The following is a 24,611-nucleotide window of genomic DNA, read 5'->3' on the forward strand; positions in this document are numbered from 1 at the left end:
GAGCGATACAAATTACAATTTGATAGTTTTTTAGTTTTTCACTTTTCGGCAAGGCCAAGCAGTTGGTTCACGCTGATGGCATTGATTCATTTGGGACGAAAGGGCAGGCCAATTAATTTCTAGAAATATATTACAGAATTTTGCTCTGGCATTCTCTCTGCTCTTGAACTTGCGCAACTCTCGTGTCTGACTGCCTAATTTATTACAATCAAATGATTCTGTGGGGCCTACGCACACGTTTTTCCAGTCAAAAGGTCAGCTGTCAATACTGATGTATGTCATATGTCATTTAAATGCTCAACTGTTATCAATCAAAGACATGAAAAGCAAGCCAAAAAGTATGCATTGAACTATAAATTTAAGGATCTCTGTGATCTGATGATGAATTCCAACTAAAGTATGTGCTATAATATCCCATCGGGACTGGCCAGATGTGCGAAACGTTTTACATTTTTCGCACATAGCAAGAGCAGGCGAGCAGCCACTACATACATTACACATATGAAACTCTGATCCACCCAAAGAAAATTCAAGAAATATATGAGAAACTAACATAAACGGAATGCCTGAACATTATAAATAAACATGTATTCTAGTTTGCATGCTCGCAGCAAGTTTAATGCGATACGCAAACTTGCACTTGTTGCTACACAACAGACATTATATGCCACACACGCCCACCAACTGCTAGCCACACACCCACAGAGGCACAGACATGTCCAGGCAGCTGATGCGATCTACAGCGTGCTCCATTTCTGTGTGTGCATGCCGAATTGGCCAAAATGCGTGGCAGTCATAAATCGGCATATAAAATATGATTTTACTAAGTTTGCGGGAACGGCAGCAACATGTGTGCGCCTACTTTGTTTTCCCCAGCTGAAGGTCACGAATTGCATGTATTTCGTGTTCCCAGTGATTCAGCGTCTCGGCCAGAAAATCTGCCCAGTGAGTAATTGAATTTTATGGCTATGCAAACGAGCAATGAAAATTTAAGCCAACAGATGATTAACACAGCGAACAGCTAAAAACTGAAACTGTGTGCCAGAAAAGAAAAGCACATAATATTTAGCGGCGTTTAGCATTTGCGCCGCATATTTTATAATTCATTTTTTTAATTAAAATTATATTTGATAAGAGTTTCACTCGGAACACACACATAGAGCTTGAAGCTTGAAGCTTGGAGCAGACGCGTCTAAAACGTCACTTAATTGGTTTTCGTTGTTGTTCGCCGATTGGCGCTAATTGAAGGCAACTTGTTGAGCGACTAGCTTGGCCACAGTGAAGCCTGCAGTCTGAAGACCGCCGACTGCTGCAGACACCGCAACTGCCAGTGGCAGTAAACAAACTTTGTCATTCGCTTCGAGTGGCCTTCACAAAAAAAAAGAGAAAAATTATGCGTACAACAGAGGAGGAGGAGATGGTGCGAGAGCAGGGAAGTGGAGGCACTGCATCATGGTAAGGGGCAGTCTTGGTGTCTAGCTCGTTCAGTAGGCTCCAGTGCACTAATTGATTTTCAATATATTTTTGGCATTCACTTGCAAATGCTGCCCGAGGCTTGAAAACTTATTCGAAAAATATTGCAACAAGCTAAACGATTTAGTGTTATGAAATCAGTTTACAGCTTGAACTAACAAGAATTTACAGCTCGAACGAATTTGAACTGAAAAAAGAAAAACTAAAAACTCTTTAATGAATTGTGCCGAATTTTTGTACAAAATGAAGACATCCAATTTAATTGTCACTTAACATTGGGTTCAAGTTCAATTAGACGGCATTATTTGAACGAAAAGATTAAAAACAAATGATGTATGTAAAATATACACTTCTTATGGCTGCCAAGGGCGGAGAGAGAAGAGATCAAAATACAGAAATTCACATCAAGTCAAGCAACTCAAACAAAAACAAGATAAGAATACACGGAAGTTTTTCTTATCTAATAAAAGTCTAGATAGGGATAAGGCTAGAGATGTCTCATATATATAAATAAATTATTTATATACTTATAAATATATAAATATCTATAATGAACAATACCTTTGTCGTAGGTGATGCAATAAATACTATATAGCTGAGCATTAGTCACTCAGAGTTACACAAAACGAACATCGAATTTACGTCCTGTGGTTGGGAATTCATTCAACATGACTCAAATGTACGCCATTATATGCGGCTGCGTAAAAGTGACTCAGTTGAAGAGATCTATTTGGACCACCCATCAGAATCCAATTGAATTTACCAATTTATTATGTGCTCACCAGGCAAGCTATACAAATCGAAATGGTAAAACTTTCATTTGATTGGCTAATTAATCAACTATTTAGCTCATTAGTAAAATTAGCTGGCACAGAAACCAAAGCCGATACACAGCTGCTATGCAAATGGAAATTGGCCGCAAGCTGGCTATAACACGTATACGCCGCATTGGACAAGCCTCCAAATGCACCGCCCCCGCTACGCAGCGAGTGAAATTCCCGCACTTCGCGCAAAATAATTGCGTTTTGCTGTTTCGTCTTTTTGGCGGCTCAAAGCGCATTAAAGATGCAAACGAAGTCGCAGCCGCAGAGGCAGTCACAACCACGAATCGTGTCAATGACACATTGTCCAAAAGCCAACAGCACCGACAACAACAAAAGTAACCACAACTGCACCACTGAAGCCAGCAACAGCAAAGCATAACTGTCAAAGCCGCATAGCAATCGAGGCCCAAAACTGCGCCTAGACTCTCTTCTTTTCGGTGGCAGTGGAAACCTATTGCCTTTCCCTCGTCATCTTTCTCCCTTTTCCCCACCCCTGCACCCCCTAGGCCTGTTCGTTGGCACCTTACCAACTGCAGTTCCATTGCCATTGCCATTGGCCCAATTGACTTGCCAATTCTTATGAATATTTAATTTTATGCTTATGCTCATGTTTGCTTTATGGTAATCAGAGATTTTGCCCAAAAATGAAAATGAAAATTTCATGTAAGTGTCGCACAGTGGAACATACAGTGGAAGCATACGAATGAAGGGCAAATTTAAAAAAAAAATTAACAATCTGCAAAACTCAATTTTAAATTGTTATTTATGTGATTTGATTAAGCACAGTGGAACGAAAGAGTGTGAGCGCAGGAGTTCTATATAGAAATATTTAAAATAATTGTTCTAAGCACAGTAGAACACAAACATAAGCTCAATAATATCTTTAAAAATTTAAATATTAAATTATTTTGCTGTTTCAGTTTAAATTTGGAGCCAACTTCTTGTTTGAGTTTGCCTTTCTCAAGTCAAATATTTTAATCAACTTTCTTCGTCCTTTGCTTCACTGTGCACTGTGTTTATTTGAACATGTGAGGCATATATACATATACATATATATATATATATATATATATATATATATTTCGGTTGCACTTTGGACTTTGGTGCTGTTATGCAAATGCTTAAAAGGTTGAAATTGGAGAAAAAGCATTTCGTGCAGTCCGGGAACAGCTCTGGGAAGCACTGGAACAAGAAAGCCACAGAGAGAGTGAGAGTCCAATAAAAAGCAAATAAAAAGTTCAATTGTATCAATTTGGGGGCCAGTACATTTTTGTGCGAATATAAATTAAAAGCGCGGAGGCCGTCGAATTGAGTTTCTGTGTGGGGACAGGAGAGCGAGGCTCCAACACGAACAGGCGAACAGTTGCGACCGGCTGGCAGAGCTCATCAATCATAACCATCAATCAGACGTGAAGAGCAGACGCAAGAAAAACGAAAAGAAAAAGCAACTTTGAAGTCGGCGGCGCGAGCCATAAAATGCAAAACGAGGAAGAGCAATTCCGTGTTCCATTTAGAATTGCCCATGGAACAGCTCAGTAAAGTCAACAAGATATGTGTGAGCTGTATGTATATGGCAATGCGATGCAATAGATCAGCAGACAAATCCTTGTTCCCACAACAATTTAAAAATTGCAATGATCTCAGACCACTTTGGCGAATTTCTTTTTATTGTTTTGCAAAATATTTCTGACAATTCTGATTCACATCAAGACATCGGTGTGAAAGGCAAAACTATATCATTTACCTGCAATGCGCTTCTCGGAAAGTGGCCTAGTGCCAAAAGAATGCGCCAAAATAGCGGAAATAAAATTTAACAAATTAATCTTAAGCGGTTTGAAAAGTTTCAGATTTTCAATTCTTAAACTTTTTGCAAAATGTGTGAATGATTGAACAATTGCCTATTGAACTATATATATTTATATACCAATCTATTGTTCTATATATATATTTATATATTTATATAAATACCTAGCTATCAACTATGTAGCGAAATATCTACATACATTTAACTTCACTGAAGTACCTATCTGTGTAACTATTTATGTATTTATTTATCTGTGCACGTATCTTGCATAGATGTATATAACGTTCTCTATCTCGATCTACCTCTCTATAAATTTTTCATCTATATACTAACCTATCTCTTTATCTTTAGACTCTCCTTCATATGCTTATCTATCTATGCATCGGTCTATCTAAAAATTTTGTATTCAATGCTAAAATAATGAAATTTGACTTTGAATTTGGCACAACTCTTGGCTGTGCCCGTTTTGACCTCAGTATGGCCAGTTCAACTTTGAAGAGTTCTCAAAATGTTTGAAGGTTTTAGCAAATTGCAAGTTCAGTTCGGTTCCCAGAATTTTACAGGCAACCCATATGCATTCTGGGTCAGCCGCGCACCGCACAACCAATTGGCACGCCCCCATTTAATTCCGTCTGGGCGCTGTCTGTTACCTCATTAATTAAAGCCTCTGTGTGTGAGATTTTATATGCAACGTTGTGTGCGCTTTGGCAGGCGTGCAATTATGTGTTCATACGCTATTTTTAAGCATTTACGGTGAAAGGTCTTTGGCAGTGTGTCACAGCGAATAAACAATTTGAAAGTGAGACCGAGAATAAGCGAAAGCGAGAGTGCGAGCAAGCGAGGGAGAAGTGGGGAGAGTATGCAGGCAAATCACACGTTCTAGTCGCGCGACTGTTTTCATTATGAAAAACTAGAAGCTATTCACATTTTCTATTTTATATCGCCCTAAAGATGCGTTGATTGAAAAATGCTTAGCACATGTCATGACAATCATTACCATATGCAGTAGCTCCGATGGCCGACAGTCGACAGTTTCACACGTATTTCAAAAGATGTCAGGCATTAAATAAAACACGTCATTTGTATCATTAAGCCATTATTTCCGCCAATTCCAGAGACCCAGTTCATACATTTTTTCATTTGTCATTTGTCAAGAGCTGTGATGCTGGCTGGCTCTGGCTGTGACTGGAGCTATTCTTTGGCGACAGAAGACGCGCGCATGGCACATATATCGCATATCAAGTGACATTCAATGATTCTGGCTCTATCATTTGTGAAATGACATCATGAAGCGACTTGTGGTCATGCATATTTAGCGCCAGATCGCATTCAATGACGACGTCGCAATTAATCACAATCGCTGTCTACCGAGGCGGGGGACGAACACAAAAAAAAAAAACAAAATAAACCTCAACGTCAATTGCAATTGGTTGCAAATGCTAGGCAAGTATTACCACCCACACACGCACACACGCACACACACACACACATGTAAGAAGACTGGGTGAATGATATAGCATGCACTGGCACAAGTGGAAATTTGTATATATTAAAGTATGGGTGACTGAACGTTGTGGAGGGGCACAAGTCAATCACAATCATTTGGCAGTCTATATGATGAGCCGATGTTAGCTTAATTACAGTTACTTTGGTGCTGTTGTTGGTTTCGAATGCATCACACAGTTTAGTCACTACTCGAAATGCTTATCCTTCTTGGCGCCGATATATAACACCGACCAGGACTTGTCCGGCATATCAATGTCCATTTTTTTCGAATTTACACTATGATAGGACACATTTAATTATGTGCTGCAATTCTATTAACAGTATTCACCTGGTTTCAGAGTTTACCAACCGATGACGCTGATGCAATGGAATGCAGGTTTGCTTAGGAGAGGGCTTCAGATCGAGGCACATTTCACTGGTCAAGGAGTTAATGACAGCAGCAGCACCGGTCGCCTCAGAGCCTTCGCCTCCGCACTTCTCAACATCAAACTGTGAAGACATATTCTGGCAACACGATAGAACTGAAAACTAACCGAAATATCTTGTTTGAATTTCTTATTGGTCCAAATATAGTTTTCTTAAAATTTATTTTCCTTCAAAAAGACCAAAGAATTGAAAGCAACTAAACTAAAATGATTTCAAGCTTTGATTTGTGTGTTATGCTTATTTTTTTTAATATGATTTACTAAAGCATAGCCTGCCAGGAAAGCTTAAGAGAAAAAATATATAAAAAGTATACAGCACAGCTTCCAAATAGCCGACTAATAAGAGACTAAATAAAATATGATCGATGCCCAATAAGCTCTAAACAATGCCGCCTAAAAGTATGCAGCAATTTTTTATTTAAAATAATTTGCCTACGAAACGCTTTGGTTTCAAATAAAAAACCAAAAGAGAGAAAGGGAGAGAGACAGCTAAAAATATGAATACATATATGAATATATGCATGTATCTATATCTCAGAAGCAGACAGAAATGAGATAGAATTCGGAGAGCGAAAATTCTGCTTATTTCATGGAATTTAATATTCAGCAGCTATCGAAGTGAAATCCTCTTAGTTATATTCAACTAAGAAACAAAGTTGTATTATTTCTATGTATTTATATATAGTATATATATATAGTATATAATTTTCCCCCAAAATTTTTATTTAAAATTCACTTCAATAAAATTTGTTCACAATCTAATATCTAATCTAGTGAATTAACACTTGTACGGCTAAAAGGTATTCGCCATTATTAGTCATCCGGTTAACTATGTTGCCTGGCACTGCCATAACACGATTGCTATTATAGATGGCCTTTAGCTTTTGAACGGATCGGATGTTATAGACCTCGTTGGTTTGCACCATCAAGTACTCAATGATGGGTCGGCTTCTGGTGGGCCACACGGATATGGTGCCCACAATTTTGATGTCGTCGGGCCGAATGCTGGTCAGCCACAAGAGAAAGATTTCCTGATCGGGTGCGCTGCCCGTGCAGCAGGAAAGCGGCTCCGAGTCTTTCGATCTGAAGAATTCAGTTGACTGCAGTCGTGCGGACATTACGAGCACTGGCAACAAGTCAGGATACTTTTCGGTGTTCTTATCAAAGAACTTGTCCTTAACAAAGTAGACCATGTTGCATTTGGCCTTGTTCAGCATCGTGACGCGCGTGTCCAGAAAGAAGGTCTTGGCCTTGCAGGGCGAGATGCGCTCCATGGGCAGGGCTGGGTGCTCGTGGGTCAGGTGATCGTTGAAGTCCGAGATGAAAAACATGCGCCTGCAATCGGCATCGGGACAGAAAATGGGCGAGCGACACACTTTCAGGGGGCGTGTCATGTGCGGCTGCAGCACCTCGCGCTTAATGGACAGCAAACTGATTAGCTCGTTGGGGCTGCATGGCAGCGTGGAGAACTGTGCCGGCGGCGGATCGCGATGTTTCATAAGATCAGCTGTGGTTAAGCTCTGCAACAACTTTTGTGGATCCTCGGGAAATCCACGGAATCGTGCACGCTGCACTGTGGACACCAGCATATGCAGTTTGCTCAACAATCGCTTGGGCTTCAAGGGGCGCGCCTCGCTCTGCTTCAGCGATTCTTCAATCTTCACATCGATTTCAGCCGGGCTTTCAACCACAGGCGTGACCGAAGGTATCTCGGTCAGTTCAGAGCTCAGTTCACTGTCCTTCGGCGGTGCTGTTGGCTCAATTCTTAATGATTTCTCCTTCTCTGGCTCATAATGCTGTGCACCTTCTGACTGTGCATTCTCCTGCAACGTGTATAGCATAAGCTCCAGCTTTTCATCTAACGCATCCCCGATAGTCTTCTCCTTGTCCGTAGTCGAGTGGGCATCGACCGGTTCGCTATATGTTACGAACTGTGCACCACCACGCTGTCGGTCGAGATCAGTTTTAATTTCCATGTCTCGCAGATTCTTGAGCTCGGCCAGCTCCGCTTTGACGCGCTCGCATTCATCCTCAACGCGGCGGCGTATGAGCTCCCACTCACCAACCAAATGCTTCTTTTCGTAAAGCTTGTTGAGTAGTTGGTCATCCAATTCTTCCTCCTCAATTTTTTTGATATCCCTAGCCACTTCCTCCACGGTCAGTCTCTTGACGGCGCCAGTTGCGACATTGAAAATTGGCTTCTTTTCGTAATCCAGCGTTTTGGGCAGGCTTTGGTGCAATTCGCGTCGGGCTGCCTTTTCCTCCTTTTTGGTTTGGTTGGCTCGCAGTTGAGCTGTGCGCCGCTGCACCTCTTCCTGCCAGGGATTAAGCATATCCAGTTCGTATAGTTTGTCAATTTTGCGCTTACATTTGAAGGGAATCGGTGCACGCGGATCATCGATGTCCTCTTGTCCATAATCATGGTCCAGGTGACCATTACGCTGCTCGCTTTCCTCGTTAGACTTCTTGTAATTTCGCCTGGATGAGTGGCTGCTATGTTCCCCACGGTGCTTCCTATAATGCGGCTCATTGACAGCTGACCTAGACCGATGCTCGGAAGCATGATGATGATGACGATGATGTCGCTTGTCCCGATCCTCGCTGTGCGACCTCGAATGATCCCAAAAGGAGCCGCGCAGCATCTTAGCTGGCAGGCCAGCCAATAGCTCCTCTCTGATTACTTTGCGTGCTTCTTGGCGCAGGTCGTGCTGCGTCTTCCAATTGCGTAGCGTATTCATTTTCGGAGAATCTATTTTGGATTTCGAGCCGCTGCCCCACCCATTGTGCCAACCCTTGGTCGTCACGTCGAGCATGTCGCTCATCACATTGTGGCTTGGCTGCTCCTCCACACTCTCTGCCGGCTTCTTGCTATCATTGGACTTAAAGAAAAACCGCAAAGCGTCACACTTCGGACACCAGTCAGATATACCCTCGATGTACGGCTCGTCCTCCTGATGTCGTCGGCTGCGAAACTCAAACTCCGGATTGCTGTCCAGCTCCAGCTTTCCCAAACCGCACATAGTACACGCATACATTTTTAGATTGGTTTAGTGATATTAAAAACGATTGGCCAAAATTCAAATTACGTTTATATAAAATTAAATACAAAAAATATTTACAATAATTTATGCAAAGACGGAGAACTCCACCTAACTTTTATTAAAATCCAAACGATCGAGAAGTAAAAAGCGTTGAGCTTCAGATTTGAACACGTGTATGCTAAGGTGTTTGCTTAAAGTTAGCCAAGGCAGAGGCAAGTGACAAAGATTCCGCTTAGGGCTCCAATGAAGCTCCAGTCTAGAGCTGTGGCTATGGCATTAAAACTTCTTCATGTGCTGCTTCTTGTTTTCCGCTCCCATATTTGTTAAACAAATATAAAACATGCAGATTGGCCTCTCTGCGTCAGCCCATTCACCTGCCGTTGAGCCGCAGCGCGCACTCAGACGTCACTTGGAGCCCACGTGCTGACCGTGAAATTTTACAGCTGCGACAAGGCAAAGGCAGTGCGAAAATAAGAAGAAGAAATAGTAAAAGACCAAGATAGAGAGGGACAGAGCTAGACAAAGAGAGGGAGAGAGAGAGAGATCAGAGCTCAAGGTAACATATGTTGCCAGGCAAAGCCCATGCTCTAGTTGTCATGCCTCCGGCCCGAAGATCTCGAGAGCCATTGAAATTGTCAAACGCCCCCCGTCAAGAGGCTGCACCGGGCAAAAATCGGCTTAAAGCCGCGTCCAATTGAGTTTCGGATCGGTTCACTTGTTGCTCTGGTCAATTTTTATTTTGTTGACTTTGTTCGGTGATTCAGCAACGTTTGACTGTTCGTTGATAAGATGCGCAAAAGTAAGATAAATAACGGAACATGGCATCGAGCCAAGTCAAATATTGAAACACAGTCACACTTTCGAAGGCCTAACCATCGATGGTATAAATACCCCAAGTGCCAGCTGGTCAGCTATCAAACGACTCTGTGCATTCAAACAACAGACAACATACAACATGGTAAGCGAACGTGTTCAACAGAAACCCGTCAGCAACTAATGGAGCTATCCTATCGCAGAGAACCAGCTACGTCTCACTTGCCATCTGCGCCTGCTTGGCCCTGGCCGCTGCAGATGTCTCACATTTGCCCAGCAGCTACTTGCCGCCGGCCAAGCCGGAGCAGGTCGAGCACATGTCCATTGAACAGCACGAGCTGCGGGAGCTGCCCGAGCAGGTGGACTATATACGCGAGAATGAGCAAGGCGTCATGGAGATGGCGCCCAGCAGCCAACTGACTCCGCCAGCCATGCCGCAAGCGGAGCAAATGCTCTCGGCTCGCTATCTTCCGCCAGCTGAGGCAGCTGTGCCCGCCGCAAGCTACCTGCCACCTGCTCAGCCTGCTTTGCCCACTGTTGCTGCTATGCCTGCCACGCGCTACTTGCCGCCCACTCAGCCCGAGCCGGAGCCAATGATGCAGCCCGAAATGATGCCAGCCATGGAGTACGTAGCACCGACTGAGCCTCAGCCTGAAGCAGCGACTGCCATGCGCTATCTGCCGCCCGCACAACAAGCCGAGCCAAATAACTATCAGCACTACCAGGGGCAGGAGCAGGAGCAAGAGCAGCAGATGCCCTACATTCTGGATGTTCAACAGCCGATGGCTCCCTCCGATGCCGACTCCCTGGCCCAGGAACCAGAGCCCGCCCACGAGCTGCGCCAGGATGGATATCATTACAAACACGCTGAGCAGGAGCAGCGCCTGCGGCACTAGATCAAGCCCAAAGTCACCAGAATGTTGTTAAATGTTAATTTAGTAGTAAAAGCATGAATAAAACGAGAGTTTACTAAACGTAGGTCCCAGATTGTCTGTCATTGAGGTAAATCTTCTGGAATTGCCTATTACTTGGGTTTCCATTAAAAGAATTTTATAAAACAGCTAGTCAGTCACATCGACCACACTTCAAAGCTGAACGTCGTCATTCAAAAAGCGCTGCTTGTCCTCGGGCTGCAGCGGCAAGCCGTCGTGCATCACCTCAACTCGGTGAATGTAGAAGTCAACCCTTTGAGCGGTCACATTCAACGTTACCACGATGCAATAGTGCAACACACACAATTGAGTCGTGCGCAGCACATACGATGCCCCCTCTGCTTCCGGGAACAGCGGATGGCCCTTGGCCTGGCAATCGTACATGAAGTAGCCGCCGCTAGCCCCATCACGGAAGCCAAACAACACCGAACGGCCATTGGACGAAATAATGCCATACTTGGAGTTCTTAAAGAAGTCACCGAGGGCTTCGGCAAGATTCGGCTGAAACACTGAGGACTTGCAATAGAGCTTGCCAGTGCAAGCGTGATTGATGTAGACAACAAACTTCAGAGATTCGAGGCTGCAGTCTACGTTAAGGCTCTTCAGCGAGAAACGATTTCTCTTCGTACTCGTGATACTCTTGCGGAAGTACCTAATGCCATTCACAACAATCCTGTCCAGCAGGTGGTCGGTCCAGTTCATTAGGTCAAACACGCAGGCCGCACAGCAGGCGACCACATAGACAGCAAGATACTCATTTCCATGAAAACGACATTGATTTCCACGAATGATATTCGTCTCAGGCAAAATACTGCCCCATAAGGACCACAGGCGATCCTCGATCTCTATGTCGTAGTTATTCAGCTTGCTCTGGGGCTGATCGCGATAAGCTCCTGTCGTGTTACGTTGATACTTACGGCTCCAGGCCGGCAAACGCCTGTCCAAGTTCAGCCAGTCCATTGACTCGTTTTTCATTCGAAAAGCCATTGGAATCCATACACGGAATAACGCCTGAAATTTCGCTCCATTAAATGGTTGATTCAACTTCTAGCAACACTTACCAAGTTACCGCGTGAACAAGCTTTTTAAGAGATTTACGGAATTTTTAAGACCTACAGATTTCAAATATGGCATTCTCTCAGAAACAAAAAAAAACTGCTCTATTTGAGTACTAACTAAATGAAGGCAAAACAACAAAAACAATTAATGCTTCTGCCTTGTAGACGACTAGGCATTACTCTATTGTCCAAATCTGTGCTATGATACTGAGAGATAACAACTCACTAACTATCGTGGTTGTTTTACTCTTTTACTGGCCTTCGTCACGTGCCCCACTGCCGCCTCTTCGCTCTCCACACTGACGCCCTCACGCAACATCTCCACCTTGTGGATGCTGAAGCCGATGTTGTAGCAGGGCACGTTCAGAGTGACTACTATGCAGTAGAGCAGCACCTGCAGATGTCGTGTGCGGAGCAGGTACGAGGCGCCCTGTTGCTTGGGGAACAGCGGCTGATCCTTTTCCTGGCAATCAAACATGAAGTAGCCTCCGCCTATACCCGGACAGCACCCAATGGCCACAGCACGCTTACGCACCATCACGATGCCAAATTGGTAGTGGCTGAAGAAGTAGATGAGTGCCTCGCAGAGATTCATGCGATTGAAGGTGGGCGCACAATAGAGCTTGCCATAGCAGACATGTTCGATGTGAACCACAAAGTTGATTGATTCGAGTGCGCAGTCAATGTTGAGGTTCTCCAAGGAAAACTCGTAGTCCTTTTGTTTTATTTTAGCGCAACTTTCCTGGAAGTACTTGTTGCCACTCACGACAATCGTATCCATCAGTTGGGCGCTCCAGTCCATTAAGATGTAAATGCTGGCCGCACAGCAGGCGACCACATAGATGGCAAGATATTGGCGTCCACGACACTTGCTCTGGAAAACAGGTGCCTCAGGATGCAGATTGCCCCAGAGTGACCACAGGCGATCCGCGATCTCTATATCGTACTCATTCAGCTTGCTTAGCGTCTGATCGCGATAATTTCCAGTCGTGTTACGCTGATACCTTCGGCTCCATACAGGCAGGCAGCCCTCCTTCTGCCAGCGCAATGACTCATTCTTTGCCCTGAAAGTCATCGCGATTGATGTATATGACACCAGCTACGAAATTAAATGCATTATATAGTCGTTTGGAGCTTCGCAAGTGCCTACCGGAACAAAAATCACTGAAGACAAGATTTTGAAAGTCCTTTCATAATATCCAGTTTTAGGAGTGTTATAAAGATGTTTTGAATTAAAAAGAACAGAGTTGCTAGATTCTAGTTAGTGATCGACTCACAGATTCCCCTCATATTAGTGCAGCTCCAGTTTTAAGTTTAATTTCTTTATACCAAGAGTCACAAGTTGGAAAACAAACATTGCCTCATTGACATCCGATAATCGATGATACCTTCATTCCCCATTTAGAGACCTTTAAGCTACTATTTCATATATTTTAGGCCTTGGGATAAATCAGTAGTTCTTAAAAGCCGTCGAAATGTCTAGACAAATATTTGTGCACCAATTGTAGTGTTTGTCTTACAGTTGTTCAGTTTATTTTAAAGCCGTTGTATAAAACTCAATATATTTAATAATTACTTCTAAAACATAGATCCTCACTAACTACACTCGAAGACCGCAATTGCATTGCAGCTCTACTGATCACCCTCCTCCTCCTCCTCCTCTTCGTTCTCGACGGTAGCGCCCTCGCGCAACATCTCCACCTTGTGGATGCTGAAGTCGATGTTGTAGAAGGGCACGTTCAGAGTGACTACTATGCAGTAGAGCAGCACCTGCAGATGTCGTGTGCGGAGCAGGTACGAGGCGCCCTGTTGCTTGGGGAACAGTGGCTGATCCTTCTCCTGGCAATCGTACATGAAGTAGCCTCCATCTGTGCCCGGACAGAATCCAATGGCCACAGCACGCTTACGCACCATCACGATGCCAAATTGGTAGTGGCTGAAGAAGTAGATGAGGGCCTCGGAGAGATTCATGCGATTGAACGTGGGCACGCGATAGAGCTTGCCATAGCAGACATGTTCGATGTGAACCACAAAGTTGATTGTTTCGAGTGCGCAGTCAATGTTGAGGTTCTCCAGAGAAAACTCGTAGTCCTCCTTAGTTATTTGTACGATGCTCTCTTGGAAGTACTTGTTGCCACTCACGACAATTGTGTCCAGTAGTTGGGCGCTCCAGTCCATCAGGTTGTAGACGCTGGCCGCACAGCAGGCGATCACATAGATGGCCAAATATTGACGTCCACGCAACGCGTCCTCGAAGACCGGCGCCTCGGGATGAAGATTGCCCCACAGGGACCAGAGACGTCCTTCAATCTCCACGTCGTACTTCTTGAGTTTGCTCAGCGGCAGATTGCGATACTTTCCAGATGTGTTGCGACGGTTCATGCGGCTCCACACGGGCAGACAATTCTCCAACTCCAGCCAGCCCAGGGATTCGTTGGTGGCACAGATCTCGTACTCCGGCCGCCCGTACTGGCGATTAGAGCAAGTCATGGGTATCGACAGATCCGTCAGCAGTTGTAGGATTCTTGCATTGGGCGCCGCCTTCCTGTATGAGAGCACATCAACCACATAGAACATGTATTGATTGCGCTCCTTCCAGTCCGGTTGCGAGCAGCGTTGGTCTATATACTGGAACATACCATCGATATCGGCGAACAGGACCCAGGAGGCGGTGTTGCGTTCCGGATAGCGCTTGGGTCCCTTTGGGCACTTCTTCTTTTTCTTGCCTTCGCCCTCTTCGTCGCCAGCGTCGGCGGCATCCTCCTCCTCCTCTACGCCTGGCTTGGCCATGCTCGCATATGGATCGAACAGGTGATAGAACTCGTCGTGATACAAGGCAAAGCAACCGTTAGGCGTAAATATCATCAGATATTTGCGCAAAGCGAGCACCTTCTGCATCTTCTTTTTGATCGTGACCAGCGCTGCTTCGGCGGAAAGTGTAACTGGTTTTGGTGCTGGCGTCCACATGCCCAGCGGCTCCAGGATGCGTATCCAGATATCGAACTCGTATTCGTCAATCGTCACGTGTCGCACCACACGCTCAAAAACGGACTCCAGATCACAGACACGCGCCGCAATCGATTTGGCATGGGTGATCACTCGATCGATGCGATACGAGTTCCAGCGATTGAGCGGACGCAGCGAGACGCTGAGTATGGCCAGGGCACAGGCAAAGTAGCAAGGCTTGATCTCTTTGAAGCTGCCCTCCCCACGGCCCTCGAGATTCATGCTGCCTTGGATCTTGAAGTTGCAGTCCTTTTCGCGCATGCGATAGCCGTACAGGATGGGGCGTGGCTTGTAGACTTGTTGCACCATCTTGGGCAAGCGTTTGCCGGGCTTGTGCTTCAGTTCCACCTCTTCTTCGCCCTGACCCTCCTCCTCCTCCTCCATACCCATCAAGTCCATTTCTTCTTCGTCCATGCCCTCGTCAATGCCCACGTCCTTGTACTCAGCTGCGTATAAGATAGAAATTGATTTGGGTTAAATTTTGACAGAAATGTGAAGGCTACTTACGTTTCTTGCCCTTTTTACGATCTTCGTGCGCCTGCTTGGCCGCCATATAGTCCTGAATACGTTTGTTCTCCTTCCTCAGTTCTTCATCGATGACACGCATCTTCTCCAGACGCTGCTCGCGAATTCTATTTTTGCGCGCCGATTCCGCATTGAACTCTGCATCCTCATCCGACTTGGCCCAGCGTCGGAAGTGGCCCTTGATATTGTTATCCACGATCTTAATGGCAGCGACAATATAGTTCATGACCGAGCAGCCCTGCGGATTGCAGCCGAACTCAATGCGACGTATCAACGAGTCCAACTCAATGAAACGCATCATGCAGGCCGGCCCAGCTCCGCCTTTGCGATATCCAATCGCATTGCAGGGGAAGCCAATGAACATGTAAAGCAGGTTGTAGCGCTTGAATATGACGCAGGAGAAGTGCTGACAGACAACAAGCACACGATTGTTATCGATGAGCAGCTCGAGCAGATCCTGACGGAGCGACGATGATATTGAGGATTTGTACACCTCGGATACCACCAGGGAAAAGTTGCTCTCGCCAACGGCAATGTCTGGCAGTTTCTTGTTCAGCAAGCACGACAGGATGAGCTCATAGTTTTGATACTCCTCCCCAAACTTGTTGACCGAATAGATGCAGAACTCAACCAGTTCGGAATTCCATGTGGATACCCTGTACTTAGCGGAGACTGCCGTGGCCACTAGGGCAGCCAGGACACCGCCCAGCTTCGTCATTTCGGGATCAAGTTGTGGGAGTTTCGTGGTGCCCATTATGATGTAGGCGCCGTCATGCAGCGTTTGGTAATTGGACTTGAGCTCGAGCTCTTCCTCTATGGTTAGCACGCGTTTCAGATCGGGTCGCTCCTCCTCCTCGCCCAGCTCGTAGCCGCGCTTGATCTTCAGACGCAGCGCACGTAGATTTTCCTGGTCTGAGGCCACGAGCAGCTTCTGTGCTTGTCTGTATACGAACGGTCGTTGCAATTTGTCCTCGGGTATTTCCTTAATAATGGAATTGATGATATCCAGGATGAACTCCTCAGCATGTTCTCGCTCGAATTTTGTGGGAAAGCGCTCCTCTTCCGGTATGCTCTCGATGCTCTTCTTTTGCGCCAACTCCACGTCCGCTGGCTCGTCCGTGAACGTGGGCAGACCCATTTGCAGTGCCGGAAACTTGTTCGACTCCTGCGTCATCACTTGCAACGGCCGTATGCAGCCCGTGCGGATGCCATGAATGAAGAATTTGCCGCCACGTCGCATCTTCAATGCATTCTGATAAATAAGACGCACGAAGGAATCAAATGTGGTGTGCATTTGCAGCACGGCCAGACCCTTGATGCGATAGTCATCGGGATCCACAACCATGCCCACGCGATTGCGTCGAAACGGATCGAAGACATAGAAGAACTCCCGATCCCGCCATATGCCCAGAACAGAATTGTCAATCTGCAATAGGGCAGCCGGCCACTCCGGCATCTCGAACATATGCTGCAACGCGTGTGTCAGCTGCGACTCCAGATACGACTTGCAGTCGGTCACATGGCCAGTGATCAGGAATGGATATTTGCGCACCGTGGCCTTAAATGCGCCCATCAGGAACATCTCCGGCAAGTCGACGACATTCAGTTCGGGCTTCTTGTTCTTCCAGCGCTTGCCATCCAAACGAAACTTTTTGCGCAGCGTCTTGTAGTAGGCAACGCCGTAGCGAATGATATCGTCAATGGTCATGGGGCGCCACATCTTGGCCAGCTCGAATTCCGAGTAGATCAGTGCGATGAGCGAAACAACAAGCGAAGCGTTTTTCTCTGAGCCAGAAATGGGCTGCTGAATGCCGCTGTTGCCGCCCGTCTTGACCGCAAAATTCTCATTGACCACGGCCCACAGCTTGTGGTAAGGCTGTGCCTTACTCTTGCCAATGAGGGGCTCCTTTAGCTTGCCATACTGAGTCAATGCGATTTCGTAAATGCTAAACTCATCGTCGCCATTCAAATCGCTGAATTTGGTTATCAAATGGACCAGATGCTCCATGTAACGTGTCGCCATCAGCGAGCACATGCCCTCCTTGAAGTCACGCTGGCACAGCTCGTTTCGTCCATTGGGATCAAAGATGAAGAAGGAGTCAATGCAACGTTTCCAGATCAACAGAAACATATCGCGCGACACAAAGATGCAGGCATTGTACTTGGAAAAGTACAGAGACAGAGCCTTATACAGATTCGGCTCTTTCTTGAACAGGCCAGTGAAGTGTATCTTGATATTGACGGCTGCCTGGCGCTCCGTCACCTGGGGCAATATGTCGAAGTCATTGTCCTCCGATTTGTAATTGAGCGAAATGCTCTTCTTCGTTAGCTTTACGCCGCGCTTGAGTATACCGTCCATGGTCCCAGCAGTCCAGAAATCTGGATTCACTTGATAGGTTTCGACAAAGGCTACAATAATGGAAGCGATCTCGCTGGGTCGATTATAATAGCTGCAACGGGCTCAGCATTTAGTAAGGCCTGTCAATAATCCAAGCTGCCAACTCACCTTCGACGATATGGCGCCCTTTTCGGTTCAGGATAAATATTACGATTGCCGAACACAATTTCGGCAGTAAATGTTTTCTCCAGCTGGTTGGGTATATTATAGATGGTGAGTCCAACATCCTGACCTGTTTTTGAACAGGCCTAGAAATGATTAGTGGAGCTTCTCAGGCATTTGTTAAGCCGCTTGGGCAACCCACCATATTTGGGCAAAGCAGCCGCTAGAAAATCTTGATCCATTTCCATTTCCCGCCTCTGCATGTCAACGTTCCAGGTCCATAAATCTTGAGGATTGCAACCTTCGATAATGTCGTATGATCTCAGATTTTCACCCTCCAAGCCTTCTTGAATGACACGTGGATCATATGATGGAAATGGCAGCTCTTCCAAAGGTCCAACTTGTGTTTCGTTCAAATAAATGCGACTCTTAGGACGTTTCAACTCAAGCTGAGTGCAAGAAACAGGTTATAGATATATATATATGTATACATTTCTATATATATTAACTAGCTAAAGATGTACAAGTTTTCAATATTATACGCATGGGACTGTCTGGTCATCATCTTTCCTTCATCTCCCACAGCTTGTAGCTTGTAATGGAAGACATTTGTGGATAGCATTGCGCATACGACGCGTGGGCAGTGCCTCGCTGGTGCTTTGGCCCCCGCAACTGCATAAAACGAACTTTACAGAAAAACGAAACGAAGCGAAGCCATACAAATTAAACTCGGAGACAGCTTTATGAACAGCCCAACAATTCAGGCCATATGTTAAGTTGTCGCAAATGCGTTGTGCTTTCGCATGTCCGAGTCTTTCCTGTTGTTTCATAAGCTTTTTTTATTTTGCCTGGCCCAAGCACACACAGACACATGCACGTCTACACTCACATAGTTATGTGCGAGTTAATGCGACATTTCAAGTTGCAAAGCTGAAAATAGCACGCATACGCCATGGATGCCAGCGTGAACGCGCCTATAAATAAGTATGTATAAATGTATACATATAAATATAGGTATATCTGTAGCGTATATGCGTAGCTGTTCGTAAAGAGAGCTAAATATGGAGGCCAAGCCCTGAGCCAATCCATATCGCACTCCACGCTATTGCGGTCGACTATGAAGTTAGTAAGCGGCATAAAGTAAGCACGAAATGCCAACTAGACTGGCTAACTATACAGCCGATTGTCTGATGTTCGTATTGCTGTATGAGTGTGGTATATCTGACTGTGTCTGTGCGTGTGTGTGTGTATGTGACTGCCTCTATGGCTGGCTGGCCACGCTGACGGCCACAAAACAGCGCACAGAGCAGTAAACAGCGAACAGCGCTTAGTGCCACATCACGAATCTTATCGCAAGCGCACGAATGCCAGAAACATCAGCAACAGCAGCAACAACAAAAGCAACAGCAACTAAACGCCAAAACCCGACAAGCTCGAGCCGAGCGTAGGTCGGCTGCAGAACAAACAAGTCATCTAACAAATACACGAAAGAGTATATATATATATATATAAATATATATATAAAGACAGCCAGCAGCAGCAACTAGCGCTGGAATTGCCAGCTATAGCCAAGCGAACGCGCACTTATAGCATACGACGACGTCAATAAACACGAGTGCGACGTTGTGCGATACTAATACTAGCAACATCAACAGCAGCAGCAACAGCAACAGCAACAACAACGCAACCCTCTCAACTTTAAACGCGACTGACGCGAGTGCTGGCAAAATGTCAAACCAGGTACGTGTGGGCATGACGCAAGGGCACAGCACAGAGCTGGCAGGAGACAGGCGGCAGGTGTTGCAGGTGTTTTCATTGCATTTCATTTATTAATCGTGTGCCTGCCTGCGCTTAAAAATCCCTTCTAAATAAATCAATTAAAATGCACAAAATCAATAAAATTCGAACGGAACAAGCATTGAATATGAGTCGAAGCACGTGGCATGCAAATGCCAAATATGCAAACTCCAAATACAAACACACACACACACACAGAGACACATATGCATGCATGAGTGTGTTGTTTGCGCTTGACAGCCTGGCAGCCTGTTTTCAAGTTCAACAAGGAGCCGGAGTCAGAGCCAGAGGCAGAGACAGAGCCACGTCAGCAGAGTTGCTACTAAATAACATATAGATAGGTATGTGTGTGTGTGTTGAGTATATGCACATGCCATTATGATGCTGAAGTTGCATAAAAGTCAAGCCAAACACACAAAAGAAGCCCATAGCATGCAATAAAAACTTGAGGCCAGGTGTGTTTGCTACAGCCGCTGCTGGGCTGTTGGTCTTTTTCGTTATTGCTTGTGAGCAACAAACTTGGCAAGCGAGCGGCCATAACAACGCACACAGAGTCAATCAGAGACACACACATACGCTAGCACACGCACACATTGACAAGACGTACAGGCAAACAGACGACGAAACGTCAAAGTAAAGCGCAATAGGAAAGAGCAATGGCAGCTGCAGTGGCGTAGTCTATTAGGAGTAAGGCGGGGACGAAGGAGAATGTGATGTGCGCGGTACGAAGCAAGGATTAAAAAACTAAATCTAAACCATACTTATTAATTGTTTAATATGGTTCTGTCCAGCCTGCAGAGAAGCATTGATAAGGCGCGTACGCCCCATAAAATATTTAGAAAAAAAAACACATTTTATCAATATCAATACAATAATTTCGTGCTCCAACTGTAACCGCCATAGCGTGTAAGACTGAAGAGCGCACAGGCATACTGTTTGGTTTTGCGTTATCTGCAGAAGTTAATTAGCTTAATGCTGCTTGGAAACAAGAACTTGTCAAACTTTTGGTGTTTATTAAATCAAAAAAAGTACCAAAAGAATACATATTCAATTAGGTATTAAGATAGATAAAACCGTTGTATGCATAATATTAATGGTTGACTACGCCCCTGACAATTGCAACATAACAAATAAAGCGCAGAAAAGGAAATCAAGAACGAAACATGGAACTAACAATAAGAGCGCAACTGAAACAAAAATTAAGCGACAGCTACGTCGACTGCGATGCCAGCGTCAGCGTCGTTTGGCTTTTGCATAGAAACAAATGCAATGCGCAGCAGCAGCAACTGCAAACGCTTGTCTGTGTGACTACCAGTGCGTGCGCGTGTGTGCGTGTGCATGTTTATGTGTGTATATACATATATTTGTAGCAGCTGCTGAATGCTCCTCGCTTCAATGCCCGACCGCAGAACTAGTTCAGAACTAGTTACTTAAATCGCATAGTACAGTTAAATTTGTTATCAATTGTCCTAGGAAATCGTAACATGCTTCATTTGCAAATAGAAGTTATAAAGCTGCTGCTATCCTTCTCTAACATACTAATTCATTCACTTGGGTTGCTAACAACAACAGCAAGTAAATACAAACACAATTCCACATAGTCACACACAGACAGCTGAACGATAGGCGGCCTGTGCATAGCGAACCGTTTTTATTTCATACGGCCACAGCAACGGGCAGCAGCACCAGTAACAACTACAACAGCCACAGAAACAGAAACGAACGTACGGTAAACACCTGAAAACGTAAAACAGTGCACAAGTGTTACTCAGCGGCCAAGCACGCGTGTAAAAATGTCGCCCCAGTAGTAGTAGCAGCAGCAGCGGCAGCAGCAACAACAACATCAATAGCAATAGCAGGCATAGAAGCACCACACAAAACCAATTGAAACCGAAAGCGTGTGCACAAAAAACATACAACTAAACAAAAAGTAAAAAGACAAACGTGATAGCAAACATTTAGGCCTAACAAAGTATACTTAATTGCATTATTATTTATTATTGCAAATGCTTTTTCTATTTGCGCAGCATTAAAAGGAGTCACAGAAAGAGAACGCAAAACGTGTCAGTGAGAGAGCGCGCGCTAAGACATACACGCTCTCAGAGAGTGACAGCCGCAGCAGCAGCGGCAACAGCAACGACAACAACACCGCAATTGACTTTTAAGCAGTTTGAGCTTTCATTTTGAGGACGCTGCGCAGCTGTTAGCGAAGAGCAGACGAACGGAAAAGGTGAAATATAATAACTGCATTTGGCGAGCAGCTCAACGCAGCCATGGACACAACAGCAGCAACCACACGAAAAGGAAACAACAACAATAACAACAGAAGCAAAGGGGTAAGTCGAAGTGATTCGCATTGCTTGCGTTATGTTAACTTGGCCTTTAGGAAGCATGAGGGTTGATTTGGTATGCGTTTTGCTTATGGCATCATACATACGCATTCGTAAGACAAGCAATTAGTTACAATGGCGTAGTTAGTAATTTGTTGGCAAGGGATTATTTATGGCATATCCTAAGAAATGCATTTACATAAAATTGCGTAGAGTTGTAGAACATGTCACTTATTTATGGTAAATATAATAAATTCTTGAAAAGTATTAAAATTAAAAAGCTTTAAAAGTAAATATATTTATCTAAAGCACAGATAAACTGCTAAAGCTGAGCTAGTCAACTATGGGTACAAAATGTAGTAGATTTTTAGGCCCCTCTTTTACCTTAGCCACTGCACTAGAACTGGTTAACACCTCTTGTTTTCATAATCTTACAATTTGATGGGGCGTGAATTTGATTAGTAAAAGACGCAACTTCAAGCTTATCAAAGCAAATTCTTAAAATTCTCTTATTTCCAATCTCTTTGATTAGGGCAAAGCAAAACCGCGTCGCAATGAACGCAACATTTTAACTTTCTATGAGAAAATTGCGGTTATACGTTACTACGATGAGACGAACATCTCCCGCAACAGTCTGGCCAAGGAGTTCCATTGCTGTGCAACCCAAATTCGTCGCATTCTGGAGAAGAAACGTGAGCTATTGCAGCAGCTGGCGACGCTGAGCGAAGCGGATGCCTCCATTGTCATCGAAGAGTTGACGCGCAAGCGCCGAAAGTTCGAAATGAGCGGCATTAGCTATCTCTTACACGAATGGGTGGAGCGCTGTCGTCAGCTGCGCCTCGGCGTTAGCATAAGGAATCATACGCTTAAGGAGACGGCGCTCAAGTTGGCAGCGATGCTCAAATTGCCAGCCTTTAGGCCATCCTATCGCTGGCTAAATCGATTTCGCAGCAAATACAAGTACGAGAACGATGAGCTGGGCTACACAGGGCCATGTCCGGTGGCAAGTGTACTGCCACTGGAACAGATTATTGTGGAATTTAAGCATGCCCTGCCAAATTTCATGCAGAAGGAACTGGCAGACATTGACATGGATGGCAAGCTAAGTGCTTCAACGCCCGAATTGGTGAACTTATCGAGCGAAAACAGTGAAATATCCGATGGAGAGGATCTCGACGACGATGGTGTCGAAATGTTGACCTGCGAGCCAAGTGTGCTGCATTCCCCAGCCAGCACTTCGGATGGGGAGGATGAACCGTTGCCGCCACCGCTACCGCAGCAGCAGCAGGCGGAAGAAGATGCCTCCATTAGCCTGCTAATGAATGCGGGCTCATGCACACTGCTAAGCAGCGTCTTTCCCCACTTGGCTATCATACATCAGTTCGCTCTAATGAACTCCGATGTGCAGGCATTGGAGCTGATCTCACAGCTGGGCGTGCACATGCAGCAGCAGGCAACCGCTGGTGCTTACCAAACCCTAACCCTGCCTTCGAGTAGCGAAGCGCCAGCTCTACCAACACCAGAGCTGCCACCGGGCAGCATATATGCGGACATAGATGACATCGAGTTGATCGAATAGAATTAAGAGTATATTATTCATAAATAAAAGTCAGCTAGAACTTACCATGCGTTTATCGGGTATAATAATCATGGCGGAGGAACATTCTGGCGTAGCCTTCTGCGGCTTGAGTTCACCCTCTTCATCCTCTTCGGCGGCGAAATCTTCCTCCTCCTCTTCATTTAAGTTCATCGGACTGTTCAGTACAATCAAGTCCTTCGGGCAGGACTTCTCTAAGCGAGCATCGTGCTCCACTAGACCAGCGTCGGTCTTGGACAACAGAACGCGTTCACGCATTTCGGCGTTTGTTCTTAGTTCGCCTGGCATTCGTTGTGGTATAATGCACATGGTGAGCTCATCGTAGAGATCGCAAGTTTTCTTATATGGGCGTACGAACCGAGACTCTTCGGCTTTCTGGTGTAGGCGTCGCAGCTCATCCTCAATGGTTAGCACGTGAGAAATCGTGGAATTCGGTGGCTTCTTTAGGCACACTCGGTCACGCGGTGGGCAACTTTCGACTCTCCACTCCGTTATAACATTATCACCCATAAAAGTACGCACGGCATATGGATTCACTGAAGGACTCTCGTCCGCATTTACCTCGACAAATTTTTTAAGCATTTTTATAAATTGAGTACTATTAATTTAACAAAAAGAAAGTAAGGACTTCAAACAAAAAATTTTGTATTGTGAAAAAGTCTTCATTGAAAGACTTCACTCGATTGATTGAAACTCATTTGTATATTCAATAAAATTAGTTTAAGTAATAAGCCTACTACAAATTTGGCGCCACAGCATAAGAGGAAGGGCTGCCAGATAGGCAGAAATGGAAGAGTGCTCAACAAATTGCTTGCCGATATGTTTAACTTATCGTACAGCCGCCACAGTGCAATGCAACCCTAGCGATCATTCATTTATGCATAATAATTTCTTATATTTTTTTGGTGTTTTATTCAATTTAATAAAAAATACTATGTATTTGTATTTCATTTTATAATTCTAAATTAATACTTGTTAAA

General features: G+C 45.0%; 6 protein-coding genes across 8 annotated transcripts; 2 read left to right on the plus strand and 4 right to left on the minus strand.

The window, feature by feature from the left end:
* Positions 1-5,615: 5,615 nt before the first annotated feature.
* On the minus strand, positions 5,616-6,231 carry LOC111601703. Its single transcript, XM_023318419.1, has 2 exons — positions 5,936-6,231; positions 5,616-5,883 (listed from the first exon to the last, which is right to left on the minus strand). The coding sequence occupies exons 1-2, from the start codon at positions 6,106-6,108 to the stop codon at positions 5,793-5,795; spliced, it is 264 nt and encodes an 87-aa protein (XP_023174187.1). The 5' UTR covers positions 6,109-6,231; the 3' UTR covers positions 5,616-5,792.
* A 513-nt stretch (positions 6,232-6,744) lies between these two features.
* Positions 6,745-9,127, minus strand: LOC111601670. Its single transcript, XM_023318360.2, has one exon. The coding sequence runs from the start codon at positions 9,065-9,067 to the stop codon at positions 6,803-6,805; it is 2,265 nt and encodes a 754-aa protein (XP_023174128.2). The 5' UTR covers positions 9,068-9,127; the 3' UTR covers positions 6,745-6,802.
* A 135-nt stretch (positions 9,128-9,262) lies between these two features.
* On the plus strand, positions 9,263-10,965 carry LOC111601718 (putative uncharacterized protein DDB_G0294196). Its single transcript, XM_023318439.2, has 2 exons — positions 9,263-10,031; positions 10,090-10,965. The coding sequence occupies exons 1-2, from the start codon at positions 10,029-10,031 to the stop codon at positions 10,780-10,782; spliced, it is 696 nt and encodes a 231-aa protein (XP_023174207.2). The 5' UTR covers positions 9,263-10,028; the 3' UTR covers positions 10,783-10,965.
* Positions 10,966-11,695: 730 nt separating this feature from the next.
* Positions 11,696-13,122, minus strand: LOC111601719. Of its 2 annotated transcripts, none has more exons than XM_023318441.2 (3): positions 13,027-13,122; positions 11,888-12,975; positions 11,696-11,829 (listed from the first exon to the last, which is right to left on the minus strand). In XM_023318441.2, the coding sequence occupies exon 2, from the start codon at positions 12,949-12,951 to the stop codon at positions 12,106-12,108; it is 846 nt and encodes a 281-aa protein (XP_023174209.2). In that variant the 5' UTR covers positions 12,952-12,975; positions 13,027-13,122; the 3' UTR covers positions 11,696-11,829; positions 11,888-12,105. The 2 variants fall into 2 exon arrangements, with proteins under 2 accessions (XP_023174209.2, XP_023174208.2); XM_023318440.2 differs by having other exon boundaries at positions 11,792-11,829; positions 11,880-12,975.
* A 265-nt stretch (positions 13,123-13,387) lies between these two features.
* On the minus strand, positions 13,388-24,331 carry LOC111601661. The gene is made up of 5 exons (XM_023318345.2): positions 23,659-24,331; positions 18,110-18,356; positions 17,914-18,037; positions 15,390-17,857; positions 13,388-15,328 (listed from the first exon to the last, which is right to left on the minus strand). The coding sequence occupies exons 1-5, from the start codon at positions 24,211-24,213 to the stop codon at positions 13,509-13,511; spliced, it is 5,214 nt and encodes a 1,737-aa protein (XP_023174113.2). The 5' UTR covers positions 24,214-24,331; the 3' UTR covers positions 13,388-13,508.
* LOC111601663 lies at positions 19,453-23,616 on the plus strand. 2 transcript variants are annotated; one of them, XM_023318346.2, is made up of 3 exons: positions 19,453-19,647; positions 21,732-22,040; positions 22,567-23,616. In XM_023318346.2, exons 2-3 carry the CDS (start codon positions 21,978-21,980, stop codon positions 23,611-23,613), a joined length of 1,110 nt encoding a protein of 369 aa, XP_023174114.1. In that variant the 5' UTR covers positions 19,453-19,647; positions 21,732-21,977; the 3' UTR covers positions 23,614-23,616. The 2 variants fall into 2 exon arrangements, with proteins under 2 accessions (XP_023174114.1, XP_023174115.1); XM_023318347.2 differs by lacking the exon at positions 19,453-19,647 and adding an exon at positions 21,227-21,634.
* Positions 24,332-24,611: the final 280 nt, after the last annotated feature.

This window comes from Drosophila hydei, unplaced genomic scaffold (assembly GCF_003285905.1).
Source record: "Drosophila hydei strain 15085-1641.00,03,60 unplaced genomic scaffold, DhydRS2 tig00000001-arrow-pilon, whole genome shotgun sequence".
NCBI classification, from domain to species: Eukaryota; Metazoa; Arthropoda; class Insecta; order Diptera; family Drosophilidae; genus Drosophila; species Drosophila hydei.